At 47.7% G+C, this 20429-nt stretch overlaps 1 protein-coding gene across 1 annotated transcript; it reads left to right on the forward strand.

Annotated features, from left to right (window-relative positions):
- Nucleotides 1–14491: 14491 nt before the first annotated feature.
- NSL1 (NSL1 component of MIS12 kinetochore complex) lies at nt 14492–20121 on the forward strand. Its single transcript, XM_078871733.1, has 6 exons — nt 14492–14694; nt 15498–15582; nt 17263–17393; nt 18168–18219; nt 18439–18509; nt 19357–20121. The coding sequence occupies exons 1-6, from the start codon at nt 14557–14559 to the stop codon at nt 19627–19629; spliced, it is 750 nt and encodes a 249-aa protein (XP_078727859.1). The 5' UTR covers nt 14492–14556; the 3' UTR covers nt 19630–20121.
- Nucleotides 20122–20429: the final 308 nt, after the last annotated feature.

Raw genomic sequence — 20429 nt, forward strand, 5'->3', positions numbered from 1 at the left:
CACGTGCGCAACATGTGAGGGCCAGATTGGCTCTGCCCTCCAATAAGAGCAGCTGCCAGGGCTTGCAGGAAGGCGCAGTCGTAATGCTCTTGCCGCGCAGCAAGAAGGCCCTGGGTTCGATTGCTAACTCGGTTACCTTTCTGTGTGGAGTTTGTTCTGCCCTTTTTCTGCATGGATTTCCACCAGGTTCTCTGGTTTTCTCTCATAGATTAAAAAAGCCGCACAGTGTAACAGGCATTGGCCAAACATCCCAGTGCTGAAAATTCACTGGCGAAGTACTCAATTGGGATTACACGCAGCAGCAACATCACTCCTACTGTGAAAACTTGGCAGGACCCTCCTCAAAAAGGGTGTTAAGACTCGGTGAGGCTTTCCTGGTTAAAGAAGCATAACATTAAATATTTAATTAATATCCATTAATCAGCAGAGAGACTGGCCTTCTACAGGTGGGGATGCTGTGTTTGACGTCGTGTTTCATTTTGACTTAAAACTTTCGTGACTACTCCTTGGTTCTTTCGGTAAAGTCACGTAGAAAGAAAATAAATTAAATATAAATTAAACTTTCGTGAATGCAGGAATTCATAAAATAAAATAATAAATAATAAGAAAAAACACTAATGTAGACTGTATCTTGGTTCTTAATCGGAGTGAGTGTACTGACAGTCTATAATGTAGACTGTGGCCTGGTTCTTAAGTATTGTAAGTGTACTGGCAGTCTATAATGTAGACTGTAGCCTGGTTATTAAGTATTGTGAATGTACTGGCAGTCTCTAATGTAGACTGTAGCCTGGTTTTTAATGAGAAATGCGGCTTGTTTTGCAACAGGTCTCCGTCATGATGGGGGAACCGGAAATTGTGCAGATAAACCTGCAGAAGCGCCAGGGCCTCGGCTTCAGCATCGTCGCTGCTAAGGTTGACCCTTCACCGGACACGTCCACACACATAACTAACTTTAACTCTGAACGCGGCCCGCTGAACCATGCCTGTGTTTCCAGGGACCCAGGCAGGCCAACATCGGGATTTACATCAAGTCGATCATCAAAGGTGGCGCCGCTGACCTGGTAAGCGCCGTGTTCGCCATTGCAAACCAGCAACTGCACACGCACCGTCACATGCGGTGCTTCTGGCGCACGCCGTCACCGTCAAGAGAATCGCTCTCATGGCATGCAGACGCCAACGTGGCCGTATATTCCAATACATAACCAGGCATTGCTCACCCTCAACATGCCGTGCTACCTTCTTCAGTAAGGTTTGTGTTAAAAAGTGGAAATAAACCACACAATGTGACAGGTATCAGCCAAACATTTAAATCCTGCAACATTTCCTGTAAATTACTCAACTGGGATTGCACACAGCACCAACATCGCCCCCGACTGCAAATACTTGGCAAGGCCATCCTGAATATAGTCTGGAGACTCGGTGAGGCTTTCCTGGGTAACAAGCACAATGATAACTCGATAATAATACAATTATGTCGGTCTATGTGATATTGAAAGTTCACGTGGGATGTTGTCAGGTACTGTGGTCCCTGTCAGGAGCCACCGACTGGGCCCCAGGCTGTGGTGCAGATATTGTTATCATGATTACTCAAATGTTCATAACCGCTGTGCTCATTATTCAGGAGCTCCAATTCGGAGCCCTCTTCACCCACAGGTTTTTACTGACGGTTAAATCCACACGTGTGACGTGGTGCTGCATTGCATTGCATTCACCATATACAGGCACTGAGAAAGTGTGTATAGTGTTGTCTGCACATCTTAGGAATGCGCTTAAAAGCAACCTGGCAGATGGGAGATGCCTGTTGAAATTCCTCATGTGCTGTCCTAATATCCTGCATCCTATCCTTGTAGTGACATAAATTGGTCACTACGTGGCACAGCGCTGGCTGCTGGCAGGGAAGGGGGTCTGCAGAGTGAAGCAGCCCTGATTGAGAGCAGGCCACGTGACAGACCAAAGAGGCATCGAGGGTAAAGGTTACGGAGGGGACGCGCCGAGAGCCCGCTCGTAGGTTCCAGAAGGGGGGCGTGGCCGGGGCGGAGCGAGGCCACGCCGACAGGATAAAAGGGGACCCGAGCGAAGGCTCGAGGCCGTCGTTGGAGTGAGATCCCCTCGTCGTCGTCGTCTCTGCTCTCGCCTTGGCCGCTGTCGTCATCCACTTGATCATTGTGCTGCTAGCAGTAGTTGGCTGTCTTCGTTCAGCGCCGTCAGTGTCAGATGGCTAGCGTTGTGTTGTAGGGTAGCAACTAGTATATAGAGTTGCGTTTAAGTGAGAGACAGAGCGTTGTGTAACAGTGCAGAGCGTGTAACCGTGTACTCAGTGTTCATTAAAGAATTGCCTCCAAGAGTTACATCTCCAAGTCAGTCACTACACTTGTAATAAGGACACATCAGCATCCTTCACTTTGGAGAGAGTTCAGGCTTTAAATATGGATGAGTGCATCGTTAGAAGGGGCAGTTGTTGGGTGGTGGGAAGTTGATCAGATGGCTGTGGCATGGTGCCGATTGTATGTCTCGTGTGCGTGCCAGGATGGGAGAATCGCCAAGGGTGACCAGCTCCTCTCCATCAATGGAACAAGTTTGATCGGAATTTCAGAAAAACGGTAATGAACCGAAAACCACCTGATTGTGAAAGCTGTATATGACAGAGTGCACGGTGTTTCGATTAGCAGGGTTGGCTACGTACGGTCCGAAATAAGTTCAGCATACATAAAGGGTCACGCAGTGGTAACAGTCATGACTCACAGCAAGATGCGCCTGGGTTTGATGCCTGATTCAGACACCTTTCTGAGTGGAGTCTTTTCTCGCCCTGTACGGCATGGCATTCCTCCAGGTTTTCCAGTTTCCTCACACAGCTAAAACAATGCATATAATGCAACTATTATTGGCCAAAACATTCCAATGTTGAAACATTATTTGCAAGTTATTTAATTGGGATTACACACAGCAGCATCACATTCTGCTATGAAAACTTTTCAGGACCCTTCCGAAAATGAGTCTTGAGGCTTCCCTGGATAAGTAATAATAATGATACTGTATACCACACGGCTTTGAAATATGCACTAGTACCTCCTCGTCCAGGTCAGTATTCTGTGAAAATGACCACCCAAATCCCAGAGGTCATTCACAGCCATTGCTCAGGCTTTGCAGTCTGAATCCCCCTGCCAGGGTTTGTCTGCACTCGTTCTTTGTAAAATGAGACGGTACTTAACATCCGTGCGGGAAAAACATTCCATTGGAGTTGGAAGTGTCACCTCGGTGGCTCCCACCGAGTGAGCCTGCTGCACTCAACGCACAGTCCAACGTGACTCCCTCCTAGCCGGCCGTGGCTGTCCACCTCCCACACAAACCCCCCTTGGGCTGCCCATACTCCTGCCCGTCTGTCGCCTTCGAGCACGTGCCCCGCTCTGCAGACGTCCTGCTGTGTGTGGCCTGCAGGGCAGTGGAGATTATGATGAAGACCGGATCCGTGGTCGCACTGGACGTCGCTAAAAATGCCGCCCTCTTTCACAACTTGGCGGATACGCTCAGCCATCCGACGCCCCTCAACAACCGCGGTAAGCTGTTGCACGTCGCCCAGCGTCCGCAGGGTGCGCGGTCCACACGTCGTTGCGCGGCACGCAGCCTGCGTCGGTGACGCACGGAAATCGGCGAACGCTGTTGTACATTCGGTATGCTGTGCGTGCGTGGGTGCGAGCGACCCTCAGTGGTGCGGCGGACGTCCCGCGCAGCGCGTCCCAAGAGCGAGAGCTTCACGACGCAGGCATGGCAGGAGAGGGACCACGCTCGGGGCAGCGCTGCCCACAGCCAGGTGGATGCACGTCCAGCCCCTCGCTGTCTACATGCAATGCACAATGTAGTTTTATATAGAAAGATATATTTTTCTTCTTTGGTTCTTTCGGTTAAGTCACGTCTAAAAATAAAATAATAAATTAAAATAATAGCGACGTTTCGATTGCAACACAAGCAATCATCAGGCATAAAAGAAATAGCAATAAAAATCTAACTAGAAAACTATAGACAGACATAAGCAGACAGACATCACAAGGACACACAGAGAGAGGACACATATCGGCACAGAGAGAGGGGTCGTTTCTGTGACGGTCCCTTAAATATAGAGAGGGGGGGCGGGGACGGAGAGAGGGAGGGGGCAGAGAAAATTAGCATATCAATGAGTGTACGGCAACGTGTTGCTGCTGCGCAAGTAAGATGACGACGTGGCACGGCACACAAGCTTGAAAATTAGGAGAAAGGCACACTAAAATTAAATAACCTCGCAAAATATCGAAATGTGATGTAATATAACACAGAGAGTCGGTCAACACACAATTAACGCATAGCCTGGTTGATTACGTATTTCAAAGATTGCTAAGTTAGAATTTAAGTGTGAACATTCCAAAAGAGAGGACACAGGCAGAGAGAACAAATAGCCAGAGAGAGAAAAAAGATAAGCCTAAAACCCTCTAAATCACTTTGCCTGATTGTCTACAGGGTAAGTCCCTAATAGCAAAACAACTTCATACAAACATATCGTTCCTTTTGGATAATCTTTACAAGAGTTATCATGACCCCCCATTGTAGAAACAGATGGTGAGACAAACAGATCAAGCTAATGCATGACCACTTTAAACCACAGTTGTCTAACTTTAAAAAGGAAGGCCTTGAGCAGGGGCAGGGAATGGGTGGTGGAGATAGCATAAAAGCTGTCCTGGTGGTGGTGCTGCTGCTGTTAACTGTGTTGTGGGCAGGCAGGCCTCGCTCTGGCTCCTCTCGGATGGAGTGGCCAAGAGAACCGCCGTGTGGGGGCCCACATTTAACTGTCATTCACCTCTAGCAAGAGTCGAGTTTGATCGTGCAAAAGGGACAGTTGGTGGTGCAGGGCCTACCCCAGCACCCCGCAAGTGCCGGCACTGTGGCCGGTATAATCCCGTGCCGCAACGCACAGTTTTCTGTAATAATCCGTGATGTGTGGCTGTGACTGTCGTGCAGGTCGACGTGTTGAGGCTGCTGGAGGTTGAAATCAATCGGCTGAACTCCCGGCACCGCTCTCCTCTGGAGGAGGAGCAGCTGCAGAACCTGTGGATTGAGTACCAGTCGCAGCTGGGTAGCCAGCACGGGGCGGTGTCCCAGCTACCACTGCTCCGCCACCCCCTTCCTGGGACGGCCGCACCCAGGGTAACGCTCCCTCTGGCAGCGGCGTCCGCCTGAACCTGGCCCAAACTATAGAAGCAGGGCACCCCTGACGTGCGGTCTGTAAGGTGGCAATGGCTGTGGTGTGGGTTTATATTTGGGTGGCTGGGTGGCGCTATGGTAATACTTCTTTCCTTGGTGCAAGAAGAGTCTCGGTTCGATTCCCAACTTGGATACCTTTTTGTGTGGAGTTTGTATCTTCGCCCCTTGTTTTGCATGGGTTTCCCTCCATAGTTACATCGGTATGATGAACCATTACACCACGATGGGTAGCATCCATGATCATCAGACACTATCGCCCACAGTAAAGCGCTCTTATGTGGCACTCACAAGGATTTTGGTCTCTATGTAAACAGTAAATCATTTGGTTTGTACGTTACTTTGTGTAAGTCTACGCATCTCTATGCAAGTCTGTTTTAAGTTTGTCATTCTCAATCTAAGTCTATGCAAAACCCTAGATATCTCTGTGGGTCTATGCAAGTCTGTGTACGTCTATTGGTCTCTTTGCATGTCTGCAACTCAGATGCATGAGGACACTGGAACTTTGTTTTTTTTATTTTTTTTATTTTACCACTGCCTTATTTATGTAGCGATGATTGCATGTAAGCGGGCGGCTCTTGCTTGTGGATTTGAGCCAAAGACACAATCTCATTGGCTGAGCACACTGCCTGATGTTTTATGTTGCAGTCTTCAGCGTTCAGGCCGGCGGCATCCATGTTGGAGCTCTCTTCAGACACCCTGGTGACACAGGGCCAGTACACGCACCCAGCGCTCCAAGCCCGGCTCGGACAAGCGCTGCCACCCTGGTCTGACCGCAGCCTGGATCCCTGGGAGCAGCGTAGACATTCTCCGGAGCCAAACCAAATGGAGGCGGTTCATCTGGGCACAAGCCAGACACTTCACAAATTACCTTTGCACCCAAACTCAAAACAGCGACAACCTCAGTCAAGTCCACTTTCGTTTGTGACCTCAGCTGGAGCACCAGTTGGCGGCAGAGAAAGAACGACTCATCTGTCACCTACTGGAGAACCAAAACCTCCGTTTAAATCCACAATACCTGGCGTTAATGTAAACATGAGAAGTGATGGTGAACGGCATAACTCCTCATTCTCAGTCACTCAGCACACAGTGCCACAATTGAAAGCCCTGCAGTCACCCACTTATCCCCCTCAATCTGGGCCGCACTCAGGTGGTTTTGATTCCCAGCAGTCACTCGTGGAGTCTCAGGTAGAGATGGAGGCACCGATGGGATCGGTCTCCTACACAGAGCCTCCTGCGGGCCCTCACTCTGCCCAGTCCCCAAGTGGTCTCTCCCCAGAACTAGACCCCGATTTAGCAGCAGGGGGTTTCCGCCCACTGTTGTTCCGGGCACCTGTCCCCCAGGAGGCCGAACGAAGCTCCCCGGTTCCCGCCTCGAGGTTTTCTACAGGATTCTCTTCAGCCTCCGATGGGAATCTCAATCAGCTCCTGCAGAGAGGCTTCTTCGAGCCCATCCTAAACTTCTCAAAGAATATGGACCAGACTCTCAATGCTGTGCACCAGGGTTTACCCACAACACAAACAAACCCAGATGACTTTAACGCAAATCCATATGACTTACAAAGTACCGTTCACTTTGTGGAAAATGGCAGTGAAAATCAATGTGTACCGATCCTTAGTCACATGTTATCACCACACAAACAAACTGCAGGTCCACACGAGACAGCAGAATTGCGCAATGAATTCCCTTGTGATTGTGATCGTTTAGTGGGAGAGAGCGGAGTGGAGGACCCTTCCTGCAGGCCCCGGCAGCAGCAGCAGCAGCAGCCCCACGAGCCCGCAAGACGCCACGCGCCTGGGTTCACTGGAGCGAGCACTGGCGAATCAAAAGGCACAAGGCGAACCTCCTGTAGAGTCATCCCTGATGTACTTTCTTCCATCTCTGAGGAGATGTGGCCTGGAAATGCCCAGCAATCCACAGCAACTGAGCAACATTTCTCAACACACATCAGAAACCCCGAGAGAAATGCTTTGGGTGCTATGGACGCAATACAAAAACCCACACATAACAAAATAATTGCAGTGGAACAAACTAGACAGCTTGCTAGAAACGTTCAGGTATCCCATGATGATGTAGAGGTATTGCCCATGATTAAAAATAAACGGGACCAGCATGTAAACATGTCTGCTGCTAAAGAGAGTGAATGTATCGATCAGTCGCCAAGTTCTACAATGCAAAAGTTTGCAGAAGATGGAATGAAACCCCAGTTTGTAGAAAAGGTGGACATGAAGGTTCAAGTACCAGGAGGCAACGAAGATCCCAGTCGCCTCTCCCCATACTGGAATGAAACAAAAGCTTCAGCAGGGCCAGAGCCATCACTCACAACTGGAGGGAAATTGCCCATTTTTAGATCGCATGGAATACATTCTGCAGGCCCCATAACTCCTCAACACACCACAGCAGATATTGCTGACGAAATGAAGTCTAAAGTCGTCTCAGATGGAGGGACGTCGCAGCGAAGTGATGCGCACAGGAAGTCGCGCTCCCGTGGGCTTCCACGCGTAACGACCGAGACGCTCACCCTAGCTCTGCGGGAGACGGAGGAGTCCTGGGAAGCACAGGCCACAGGCCCCGTTGTCTCACAGCTGCCTAGTGCCACCGTGCCCTTTGCACCGCAAACCTATCAGTTTGTGGCTCCCAATGAACACTTGCAACATAGCCAACTCCGCGTGAGCCCTGACCCTGCATCGACAGAACCTAAGGTTCGTGAATTTAGTCAAGGAAACTTGGAAATATCTTCTTCAATGGTTAACTCACACTTCGAAGCAGATACGAAGGCCAAAGGTTTGACCAATTTCAGTTCTGGTCCTTCCAATAATTTTACAAGACATACATCAAGTTTTACGGGACATTTTTCACAGGAAAATATTCAAATGACAAGTGACCAGCTTGAGTCAAAGCAAAGTCCTCCAAAAGTTGAACTAACTCGGTCAAGTGGAGATGCCGACTCTCAGTGGCATGTTGCTTTGATGCAAAATAATAGATCACCTTTAGATTGTTACTTGGATGAAACTCATAGAGATGTAGAGGTTATGTTTTTCAATGACATTCAACAAGCTCCTGAATACTCTCCACACTTGAAACAAGTTGCATTCCACCCTTCCATTGAGGCCATGGACCCTCACGGAGCATCGGAGAGAGGCATGGCCGAAGAGCTTAGTCGGCATCCTGAGGGGCGCGAGCTCCCCGCGGAGGTGGTGCACAGCAAGGATGCGAGGCAGAATGAACCAAACAAAAACAACAGTTCTCATCCTCCACTGAGATCTCAGCCATCTTCACAAACCCCCTTTGTTCTACCAGGAAGACAATTGTGTAGTGATTTTAAAACACATGCAGATATCGCTTTTCCTGCCGAAATAAATCCTGGAGCTTCACCACAGCAGGGCGATGATAAACCTCATGATGTGCCCAAAGGTGAAATTTCCAACGCTTATGCTAATAAACCGGAGCAAACTGCCGATGACAGGGTTCTAAATAATTTTCAATTGAGCCCAGTCGATCAAACTATTGATACTCATTGGGAAAACTTAATCCACAGTCAGCTTGATAGATATCTAGAGAGTCCACTTTTAGATACCACGTCCTCGAGTTCTAGTGAAATACGAGCAGTGCATTCCTTGAAGGTCCCACCATTACCTCCATCATTGCCCCTGCCTTTAGAAGCTGAGATGTTCACAGAGTCGGCCTTCCCACCCCCTCCATCACCATCTATCCTGCTGGTTGATGATTCGCCCTGGGTAGAAAGGACAACTGAGGTGGGATCGGCTCATGAATGCGTTCCTTGTAATGGGGGACACTCCCATGAGCATTCAGATGACGTCAAATTTTCTCGAGTAACAGCCCATACTCTCAGGACATATAGCTCTGCTCCTCAGGACCCAGGGGATGTGTCCTGGGCTTTGGGACGATCATCCCTGAGAGACGGTCGACCGATGAGAGTGGTGGACGTGAGGGAGGGCACTGCTCGAACGGACTTGCAGGTCCTGGACAAGAGAGACTCTTTTCGAGCACAAAAAATCTCAGGGCTGAGGCTGAACCCAAGTAAAGGCTCAGGGCAGCATGAGCCTCGTCCACCATTGGCTGTAAAACCCAAAAGCCTGACATCTGAGCCTCAACCAGTAGTTCAGCAATCCGGCAAGTTCATGAGATCTGGCGTTTACAAGCCACACATACTACGGCAACAGCATTCAAAGCCTGAAGGTTCTGCAGGCAAATTGTCCTCGATGGGTGATGAACACCAAGATTCCAGAGACTCTCCTCACCGTCAGCACCCCCCCTCCCCCAGGTGAGCAATGCAGATGATACGTTGAAGACCAAATGATCCAACAGTATTTAAACAGTTTGACATTGTTCTGTGAAGGAGTCTTAAAATTAAACGTAAAAAATATATGTAATGGTTCCTTTAAAAAAATGTGTACTTTATAGTGAGGTTTAAGTTGTTTGGTCAGGTTAAAGCAAATTATAGGAAAGCGATAATTCCCTTTTACTAAGAATTGGCCCTTCACGCAGAGGCCAGAGAGGAATAAGCTATGTCCTGTAAAGGGCCATTGGCTGAAACGTCACCTATTAGACTTTTGAAGCCAATGTTATTGAAGAATGCCTTGACTTAAAGCTTTCGTGACTGCAGGAATTCATATTCTTTGGGTCTTTCGGTAAAGTTAAATAAAGATAGATTTGTTTGAACCTATCTACGTGACTTTACTGAAAGACCCAAAGAATATTGAAGAACGTGTTGAGGTTTTTAGTTGTTCGTGTTTGCGCACCACTGCCAACGCAGTATCATGAAATAATTTGTTTCGATGACAACTGGGTATATTGCATTAAATGCATATGTGATTTAGGAAATATGAAAATGGGCAATAATTGGAGTACAACGTATACAAGAGTTTGCAAGTTTGTGCGAGAGTGAACACTCGTCACAATTTTCTCAGTCGCAGCTTGGCTCTGGCTCAGCTCACGCTCAACTGAGCGAGGCTGGGCCCACGGGAATCCTGAGTGTGGCTGGGACTATGCTCAGAGCCGGCTCAAGTTGGACATCTGTGAAAAAGAGCTTTATAGCTTATCGGATTCCTCCAGTATATATATTCACTATTCTGAAGTAAAGTGTGGCTTTAAGCCGGCTCACTGGATCTAGACCCGAGGCTGATTCAAGCCATGCCTACGAACGGAGACCTGCCTCGAGCACGGCCGCATGTGTGGGGTGGTCGCATTGCGGCGCGCACGCTGACGACCACGTGCTGCTGCTGTGTGCACCGCGCAGTGAGGCCGAGCAGGACGCGGCTCCCGGCGTGGAGACGCTGCCCTTTAACGAGCGCCTCCGCCTCTTCCGCCAACGCGAGAGTCAACGCAAGCACACGTGACCCTGCTCTCCTCTGACGTTGGAAAGTGGTGAAGGCTGACGAACCACGCACGGTATTAGTCTCAAACGCCTAGCCTCGCTCGAACGTCGGGCACAGGTAACGAAAAGCAGATCACTGGACGCATCCATTGTTGCTGGTGGTAAACATCACGGTGCAGCCTTGCACTGATTTCAGCCGTATTACGAGTGGTGTAAGGCTGTAGACCATAGCTCAAGTACAAGTGCCTTGCCCTAAAAATAGCTGCAAAATTTCCAACCTGTGCATAATAGGGCTATATGAGGGTGGGTCATGGTTGATTGCCTAACTTTCAGTATTTTTAGCAAAACTATACAAATGTAAAGCTCAAAAGCAAATATAATCACTGCAAAATACCACGTACAATTTATGAAAGCAAATATGTCTAGTTTTTATGCCCTGACACAATGTGTGCGTGTATACAATAGAAAGTCGGCAGGCAGGGCAGGATTACACAGAATGACGATACACAAGGAGAGAGGGGGGCAGCGCGTTCAGGCTGGATTTTAATAGAGGCCTCAAGCACTGAGACTGGTTGCCCACGGGCCAAACGCGTTCCCTTCACTCTTCACGTTGGTCGCTGACCTGTGGGTGCCGCCTCCATTGCTTGTCCTCGGTAACCTTCATTTCCACAAGCACCCCCTTCCTTCGTCTCCTTCCAACATTGCGACGCTCTGCCTGTCTCTTGGTCGGTTCCCTCCTCCTGCGGCGTCCCCGTTCATCAAGCCGTGCACTCGGAGATTGTGTCCACTTCAGCTCTTCTCTCTCCTGATGACTTCCATGTTCATTCTTCTTTCGTATGCTGAACTTATTTTGCACCGTACGTAACCAATCGTGCTAATGCCGTTAACGATTGTCCACCAAGACATAGCATCTTGCACATGTGCAAATTTTCAAAGGTCACAAGTTTATTTAAAAGGAAGTTTGAATACTCTTCTAAATGTTTTTTATGATTTCAATGCCTGCGGATTTCCTTTTCACAACACCCTATTTTACGCACATTACTACCTAAATACATAGTCTGCCACTACCTCCACTTTTTAACTGATAGAGGTGAAGGAAAGGGAGCATCCATAATCAATGCCATGCACTCTGTTTTAAGTAAGCTCATGTTCGGTCCAGTGTCCAGTCTTGGTGCCTAAAACTGCCAAAAGTTGCAATACCTTCTGCACGAACAAACATATATCATCTACACACTGCAAGTTTCTTTGCTACAAGTGATCCATTGTGATGCTTGTTTTTTAGCACTTATTAGTGGTCCTCAGCCATCGAACAACCACCGTTTACTTTCCATAATTAAGCAGTCATTTAGTGCTCAATTTACTGACCCGAGAGGGGCGATGGGCTAAATCAAACTTGATCATGATTTACAACCTCACACTTATGAGCACATTGCCCTATCGGCGTGAGTTTTGTTGGCGATGAATGTGTAAATACATCGCTATAAACGTATACTCTATATCAACGCTTGTCCAACGACCAGAGGTTAATTGAGGGATTGGTCGTGTGGAATGAGGACGATGAGGCCAAGGTGATTTTGTTTTGCTTGAGAGTTGACACTCGGACATACATCACTAATTACAGCTTCTGGCAACCATCCTGGTTAAACTGGCTGGGTGTGATCTCATGGTAGCAAATACGTATACTGTATTGTATATATTTCCTTTACATTTTCGTGCAATGAAATGTGTAATTGTATACGTAGGCTTTTACAACCATTATGAATCAATTAATTGTGTGTATATAATAAGGTATCAAGGCTAGATATTACGCATGCTCTAAATGACAGACAATTTATTTTAACATTTATATCATCACCCTGTAAACTAGCATGTTTTCTGGTTGGTTGATTTTGGATTTTATTGATGTACACTAATAAAAAATCCGTGCATATTTATGAAGTTTAACTTCCATTTAGAAAATGTGTTACCTAAGACAAGTGGGCCAATGTGCAGCTCTTCAGGAAATGCTGATGTTTTTCGGCTAATACCTAAAGGTTGTTAACCTTTTACATGCTTTATGTATTTTGTGAAACTCGTGGTTTTCCAACCTGCACTACAATATTATGTATGTTATGATGGCTTATTCTCGTCATGTACAGATTTCACCCTCAATATTTATTGTGGTTTTGTTAACATTTCCCTTCACTCTCAACATTTATTGTGATTTTGTTAACCGTTCCCCTTGATTTCAATGCACAACCCATTACTATGTTAGTTTTGACATAAATTAAAGTGGCAGCATCTATATTAAACTCATTAATTATATGAAAACACCTTCGTATATATCTTGACTTAAAGCTTTCGTGACTGCAGGAATTCATATTCTTTGGGTCTTTTGGTAAAACCACGTAGATAGAAAAATAATAAAAATATCACAACGTTTCGATCGCAACACAAGCAATCGTCATCAGGTAAAAAACAATAGCGGGAGAGCTGCTGAGGCAGGATGTTATAAAGGTTTGAGTTGGGTGTAGCCCAAGCGTCATAAGCGAAGTGGGCGGGGCGAGAGATTAAATTTGCATATAAATGTAAGATCGGAGAGCTGGGCTACCTCCACGACGACGAACTTGCGGAGGTGGCCATTGTATCGTGAGAGATTAGCATGTCAATGTGGGAAAAACGAAAACGACCGCCGAATCGAGGAAAACGAGCAACGGTGGCTGTGTTCGTGAGACATTTGACCTGCTAGGTTAGTATGGGAATTGTAGGCGCTGCCTCTGCCTGGCTGCTGCTGCCTTCCGGCGTGTAAGTGGTTCCTCCGTGCTCGAGTCACCCTCTCCGAGCGAGCCAATACTGCGGGGCGAGTCGATGGGCATGGAGCTGCAGTCCCGTCGCGTGCCCGCGAGAGGGCAGGGACTCTGCGCGTCACAGTGTGGATTCACTCAGAGCTCTCATGATTACACACATCCATTCTCGCTCAACTCTTGATCACGGGTCTATTCACCCGGATAGATGTATGTGCGTGAGATGCAATATTCAACTAAACATCTATTTAATAATTGTGCTGATGATCGAGGCACCGGCGCAGAGTTTGCTTGTACGACATCAGAGCTGCTGAAATGATTCGCTCCCGAGGGGCCGTGGGGCTCCGGGTCGTGCACGATATGCTGACGCGACAGTGTTGTATTGCAGAGACGTGGAGACACTGCTCCTTCATTCGAGTGTTAACCTCTGTTCTGTTCTTGCGTATAACGGCAATATGTCCACGACCTAGATACCAATGTCGAGGTCTGATTGTCACGATGAGAGGGCTTCAGGAAAGTTCGTTGGAACTAGTTTTGCTATTCCTCCTTTGAAGAAACGCAGACTACAGAATTATATACGATTTGGGTCGCAGGACCAGTCACACTAAAGTATGTATATGGGGATCTGTATGTACCTGTATGGGTCTACTATATGGTACATATAGTTGGGGCTGCATGGCCAAAATTGCACTATTGTGGCTTATCTGTGTCTCTTCGTGTCTCTGTGGGTCTCTGAGTCTCTGTGGGTCGATGCGTCTCTGTGGGTCGATGCGTCTCTGTGGGTCTCTGAGTCTCTTTGTGACTCTGTGGGTCTCTGAGTCTCTGTGGGTTTCTGAGTCTCTGTGGGTCTCTGTGTCTCTGTGGGTCGATGCGTCTCTTTGTGTCTCTGTGGGTCGATGCGTCTCTGGATATCTGAGTATTTACGGTTCCATAATTTGGGCCGCGTGGCCAGTTTCCCTATGACGTCACCGCTCCAATTTTTTACATCGACGCTATTGACGTCACTGCGCCAAGTCGTAATTGGGTCACGCGGGTAGCGCGACGGCGTGACGTCGCCAACGAGCGGTTGGTCTCGCGTTAGTGACGTCACGTCGCGTCCGTGTGTTTTCCCGCGCGCCGCTTTTCCTCACGGGTCACGCGGCCCGCGTCACGTGCTGCGCGCCGGCCAATGGGAGGCGAGCGCGGGCCGTGCGGACGCGGTGAAGACGATGGAGTCGCGGCTCCCGCTCGGCTCCCGCGGCGCCGCGGAGCTCGCGGCGCGTCGCGTCGCGGCCGCCATCGACGAGCTGCTGGCGCGCAGTCTGTCCGAGGAGCGGCGAGCCATCGCCTCGGAGCTCCTCGTAGCGGTGAGCGGCCATGCGGGTCTTGTGGACGAGGCGGGGCCTAACACAAACCCCGGGCTAACCTCGCCCTCCCTCTCCTGCCTCGCCCGCCCTGCCCTCTCCTCCCTCCCTGCTGTTCCCTGCACTCCCCACCCCCTTCCCTTCCTCCCTCTCCTGCCTTGCCTTCCCTCCCTGCCCTTCACCCTGCAATTCGCTGCTCTGCTTCCGACCAGCACTGCACTGCCCACACCGACTCTGTCCCAGCAGGGCACGTCGTGCGTGTTGACAAATACACAACACCCGCATTACTTGTGTTGGTTAGCGTTAGTCATGGGCATTGCGGCCATATGGACCTTATGGCGGGACCACGGGGTCCCGAATAAAAGTCAAAATCGTAATTAATTTACTTATGAGGACTCCGTCCCACCGTGCACACAAACGCCGCGACCCGCCTGGCGCGGATCGTTCCGTTGTATCGTGCACAAGAGCTGAACAAGCGAATGCTGCACTCCACGCTCGGGTATGGGCACGATCACAATAAGTCTCATCCAAAGCTGCTCAAACTGCCTACACGACTTAAGGCCTTTATCTGTCACCACGGTTTGCACAATACAGTGAAACTGCTCAATTATCTTCATTATTATTTGTGACCTGCCAATGTCTGCAGCCAGGATGCATTGCGTTGCCGTTCAGACCTCATTTTCGGTAATGTTGAGGTCTGTTAATCGCAACATTCACATCAAACAATGTCTGCTTCACCCTTAGAGACGCGGTTATGTCTCAGTGGGATTGTTTACAGTGGAGCTGTGATGCTTCTCTGCTTGCAGACCATAGTGAGAGGTCTGCAGGAAAATGTGACGATAAACGGGAAGCTGTGGCATGAAATTCCTGAAGTGGAAGATCCCCTGCAAGGTATGAAATTGTAAGATGCTGTAAACTACATTCTCCAGTCAAACGAATGTCACCTCGTGTCAGAAACGATCTACAGAACAGGACGCTACAGAATTACTGGGGTCACGTTCTTGGCGTTATCTCAACACTAGATGGCACTCTGGTTTTGTGAATCACTTCACTGCTTCTTCGCCTGTTATACAGCATGCATAATTATTGGTTTCAGCCCTGACAGTTGAACTGATGATGACGAATGAGCAATTTGTGTTTTTTTTACATAGATGCTTATACCAGCAACTCGCTGGATGTGAAAAAAAAATTAATTGGGGGGTGGCTGAAATCTGAATTAATTGTCTCAGTTGGTTCTGCCTCAATTCTGTTGACACAGGAATCCTCCACTTGAGCCACTGATGTGAAAGTTAGAGCACTGTAGATTATGAAGCCCACGAGGTGAGATTTCTGATACATTGTTAATGAGCCATATATTGCTGTCGGGTCCATGGTTGGTAAATCACTTCCAGAGCTACTCTCTGGGCAAAATATATATTTTTAAAGCATGGGACATACTTATCTGCCTTGGATTTTAAAATCTTTCAATTAAATGGTGCACACATTCAGGTTTATGAAACCCGGGATAGGTACCTCAGGTTGTCTATTATGAGGAGATATTAGGTTGGGTTCAGGGAGGCAATAGAGGGGTAACAAGAATTGGTAACTGCTTGTAAAAGAAGTCCACAATATGGTAAACAGAAAATGTATAGAGGTAGTGAACGATGGTGGGAATGTGATGATGTTTGAAACTGAAGGTGTGTAAATTGGAAGGCAAGAGAATTGTGGAGGCAAGGTTGGGTACAGAAGCACAGCAGTTGTATGTCAGGAGGCAAGGATACATTTTTATGACGTATACCCATGTATGTGTAGTGACATAGCGCTGACTGTTGTGCAGCAGCTGCAACTGCAGGTGGGCACTTGGCACACGCCGTTGAGTATATACACAGGTGTGCCGGCAGGGCAGAGGAACTGTGGCAAGGGTCACGATAGACCTTGTGGGGAAGCCCCTGGATCACTCTGGTGGGTTCTCAAGAAGGGAGGCGCAGCTAGGGTGGAGCCAAGACGCGCCGAGGGAAATAAAAGCAGCGAAGAGTGAGAGCTCCAGGCTGCCAGTTCTGGGATTGGACTTGTCTCGTCATCGCTGGCGTTGTCACTGCCTTCATCCCTGCCGTCTTCGCCCGATTATTGCACCGCCCGACAGTAGTTGGCTGTCCCGGTCGACGCTGTCGGTGCAGCGCGGACAGGGTCGTGTTTGGGATGGGTCGTGAGCAGCGTGGTCGAGAGAGAGAGAGGGGGGGCCCCGAGTGGTGGCATGAACTCAACAAAAATAAAAGGGGAGGACTATGCCTCCTGCGATTACCTCGTCTCCAACTGAGTGTTTGTGCGACGCACGCCACCCGCACGCACACACAAGTCTCGAGCAGGAAGGAAGAAGAGACCTACGACACTACATATGTAAACATGCAGAGTGATGGAAAATAGTTCATATCAAACTTGATCTTGCAACCTACATAATAGTAAGATAAGAATACGGAAACCAAGCAAAGCGTTTTCAGCTAAAACTAGGAATTTTAATTTACCGCAATTAAAGCTTGTTTTTTGCCAATTGCAGGTTTTTCCTTTATCTGCGATCTTTATTTCTGCAATCAGATATGGACATGGCGAGCTTGGATAAGACTCGGAACAATCACATTACGACCGTGGCCGGCAAGCGACGGCGCTACCCCAAGCGGATCATCAAGCACTTTGTCCGGGAGCTGAAGGCTGAGCGAGAGTGTCTGGTACGAAAGCAGGCCTTTTCAGACCCACGGGAAATCTGATCCCAGCTTGATGGGAACCATGGGCCATAGACACAACAAAAACCATACACTATATATACACCTGATGCAGTATAATCTGTATGCATAAGAGATTTAGTATCCATTTCTAGTTTGTTGGGAGTGGGTGAGTTATGTTTAGTATAGTTCGGTCTTGTACTTTCTACAGAACTGGCTTTAGATGGCCGAAGAATTCAACGGCACCAAGTTTCAGGTTGATGGTCTGCTGATAGCGAAGCTATGAGGTCCACATACCAGGCCCCCACTCCCACTGAAGTCCACCTACACCTTGCTTAACTCAAGGCCCTTTAGGTAGACACTTAAGGTGATTATTTCACACTTTTTTATTTAAATAACTTAATTTAATTGAATGCTAGTGAGGACCATTTACCACTACATTTGAATCTGTAGGTTGGATGAAATGAGCCATGGCATTGGTTGGGCCTGCGGGCCATAGTTTTGATAGATCTGCATTAAATCTTATCTACCTGTTCAGCAATGATAATTTACTTCCTCTAGGAAATGTGTGTGCAGACCATGATTGCCTGTTTGTTTTTACAGAGGTTTTCCCATTGAGCCATACAGCCTTATTATAAACAGTCCATATGCTTTCTGTGTTATTCCTATGAAAACTGATACCTCCTGGTTTCTAAACAACCATGGAACATCTAAGTTTAAATTGTAAATGTTTGATAAAGGATTGTTTTTTGTTGATAATTTATATTTATCTTTTTCCAGAAATTGTACCATCCTTATCTTCCAAAAAGCCTGAAGAATGAATGCAACACAGGTGCTTTGTGGAGTCTGTTAAAGTGCAGTTGAATGTCGTTTACACGTTATCACATGTACAAGTTAGCCCATGTATGTATATTGAACTTATTTTGCACCTTATGTCGTCAATCTTGCTAATTGGAGGTGCATTACATTGATTGTGTGTTGGCATATATTGGTGTGTGTAATATTGCCCTGTGTCCTGTGCCGCTGACAGTTGTGTGTGGTGAGTCTGTAGACGATGCTAAGCACAAAGAGCTGAGTGAGCGGGTGGCGAGCGTCTCTACGGAAACATCGGCCCTCATGAAGGTATACGAATGCCTTGTTTATACAGCCCATAATCATGTTGTGGCTCTGGATGAATTGTGTTTTTATGTGATTTCGTGCATAGCTGCTTGAGATGATTGCATAACAAAAGTTGCGGGTCCCCTTTTTAAATGTAAAAAGGGAACCCCCAACTTACCCTCTCCTTGTACTTATACAATATTTTCTGATGTGACTTAAATGTATCGCTATGCTTGAGTAATCACAGCTCGTCACTACTTTAACCCATTCTCTTACGCCCACTATGACTAAAGATTGAGACGTGTGGAGCAGCGTGCGGTTCTCGACATCCTGTATTGTTCTTGCCACGGTCTCTGCTGATTGCTCAAATTCTCTGCAATTGGCACCTCTGTGATCATCTCTTTTATGGAGTCCTCTCCTAACCCTGCATCTACCTGACATATGTCCCCTGCCTGCCTACTTGCTCTTCTGTGTTGCCTTAACTCTGGTACCATTTGGACCTCATTGCAAAAGGATTGGATTTTTTTAGAAATTGCAAATTAAAATCAAGTGCAGCTCAACCTGTCTTAACCCATCTAGCACCAGAGCCCTAAATCCTCATTAGAACTGCAACTGGATCCAAATCCGCCCATAAGCAGCATGGCCTTATGACACCGCAGTGCATTAGCAGACGCAGCAGCAGCAGCAGCACGTGGCAGCAGCGGTAGCCTCCACAGTCGGAGGCGACGCAGCATGGAGCAGCTCGTTATGCAGATGTCTCGTGCAAATATTATTCTGTCGTTTGTGGAATTTTAAGTATATGACTAGTGTAACTTTAACTCTCCAATTATAGCAATTTACATTTTTCAATCTGACTGCTTTTTCTTCCAAGTTGCTGCCCTCCATGCTGACAAAAGTGGACAATCTCTGCAAGGCTGTGGAGTCGATGAACGGCATGGGCACGGGCGGCACCAACGCCATCGTGCACTCGCCCAGCGTCGAGGTGACCCCCGTGGGAGAGGCTCACGCGGGGTTGCAGCTCCCCGGCACGCCCCTCAAGGTGTCGGCGGAGCGCCACAGCCTTCTCCGCCCACGGGCGCAGCCCGATGAGCAGCGGCGTGTGACGCTGCGCCGCAGGCTGGCAGTGGATATGTCTCCTGAGTAGCCCACGGTGTATTTTGTTGTTTGAACAGCCCACCTGTATTTTTTTCTCATGTTTTAGCTTTCTGTCATTGTAAAATAAATACACCATTAAAACAAACCTGCATGTTCACAGCTGGGTAATGTTTTTTTGTAATTATAAAGCAGAATCACTTGTATAGTTTTCCATTTTCTTTTTATTTCTGCTAAAATATAATTGAACAATCTTGCTAGAGAATGCTGAGGTTATCTTAGACCAGTTTCCCAAAGCAGAGGCAAAGGTAGGGTCAGATTAAGTGATTTACTCAATCGGAACACGTTTGTGGGACTCTACTGGAGCTGCTTGCAGTGATGACTCCTCTGACCCTGGCCGGAAGAGTCGGTATGCTTTGCATATACAACACGACTGGTATGCTTGCAGAGAAAATCTCGTCAATGCATCAAATGTGGGGACTGTCACGAGAAGTGTTAAGAGACCCTGGATTAAATTCGTGTTCTTGGAAACATGCCAATTCTGCTTTGTGGTTGACTTAAAACGTTTGATTTATTTTTTTTAGCCTGTGGCTGTCAATTGTGATCAGTCCAGCTGAATTGTTTGAGTGCACATTAATCTTGGTGGTACAACACCGAGGTTTGTGTTTAACTTTACTATATTGATTAACTGAAGCAACTTTAAAGCAAACTCTGTCCAGAAAAAAAAACTATCGATGTCTTCCAATGATTGAAGTGATTGGTCTAATTAACTTTCTTGCAGTTCCAGGCATTTGCCAACTTCAATTTAAGTCACGCAGATTTCCAATGTGGGGAATCTTTTCTGCACCTTTT

This window comes from Lampetra fluviatilis, chromosome 33 (assembly GCF_964198595.1).
Source record: "Lampetra fluviatilis chromosome 33, kcLamFluv1.1, whole genome shotgun sequence".
NCBI lineage: Eukaryota > Metazoa > Chordata > Hyperoartia > Petromyzontiformes > Petromyzontidae > Lampetra > Lampetra fluviatilis.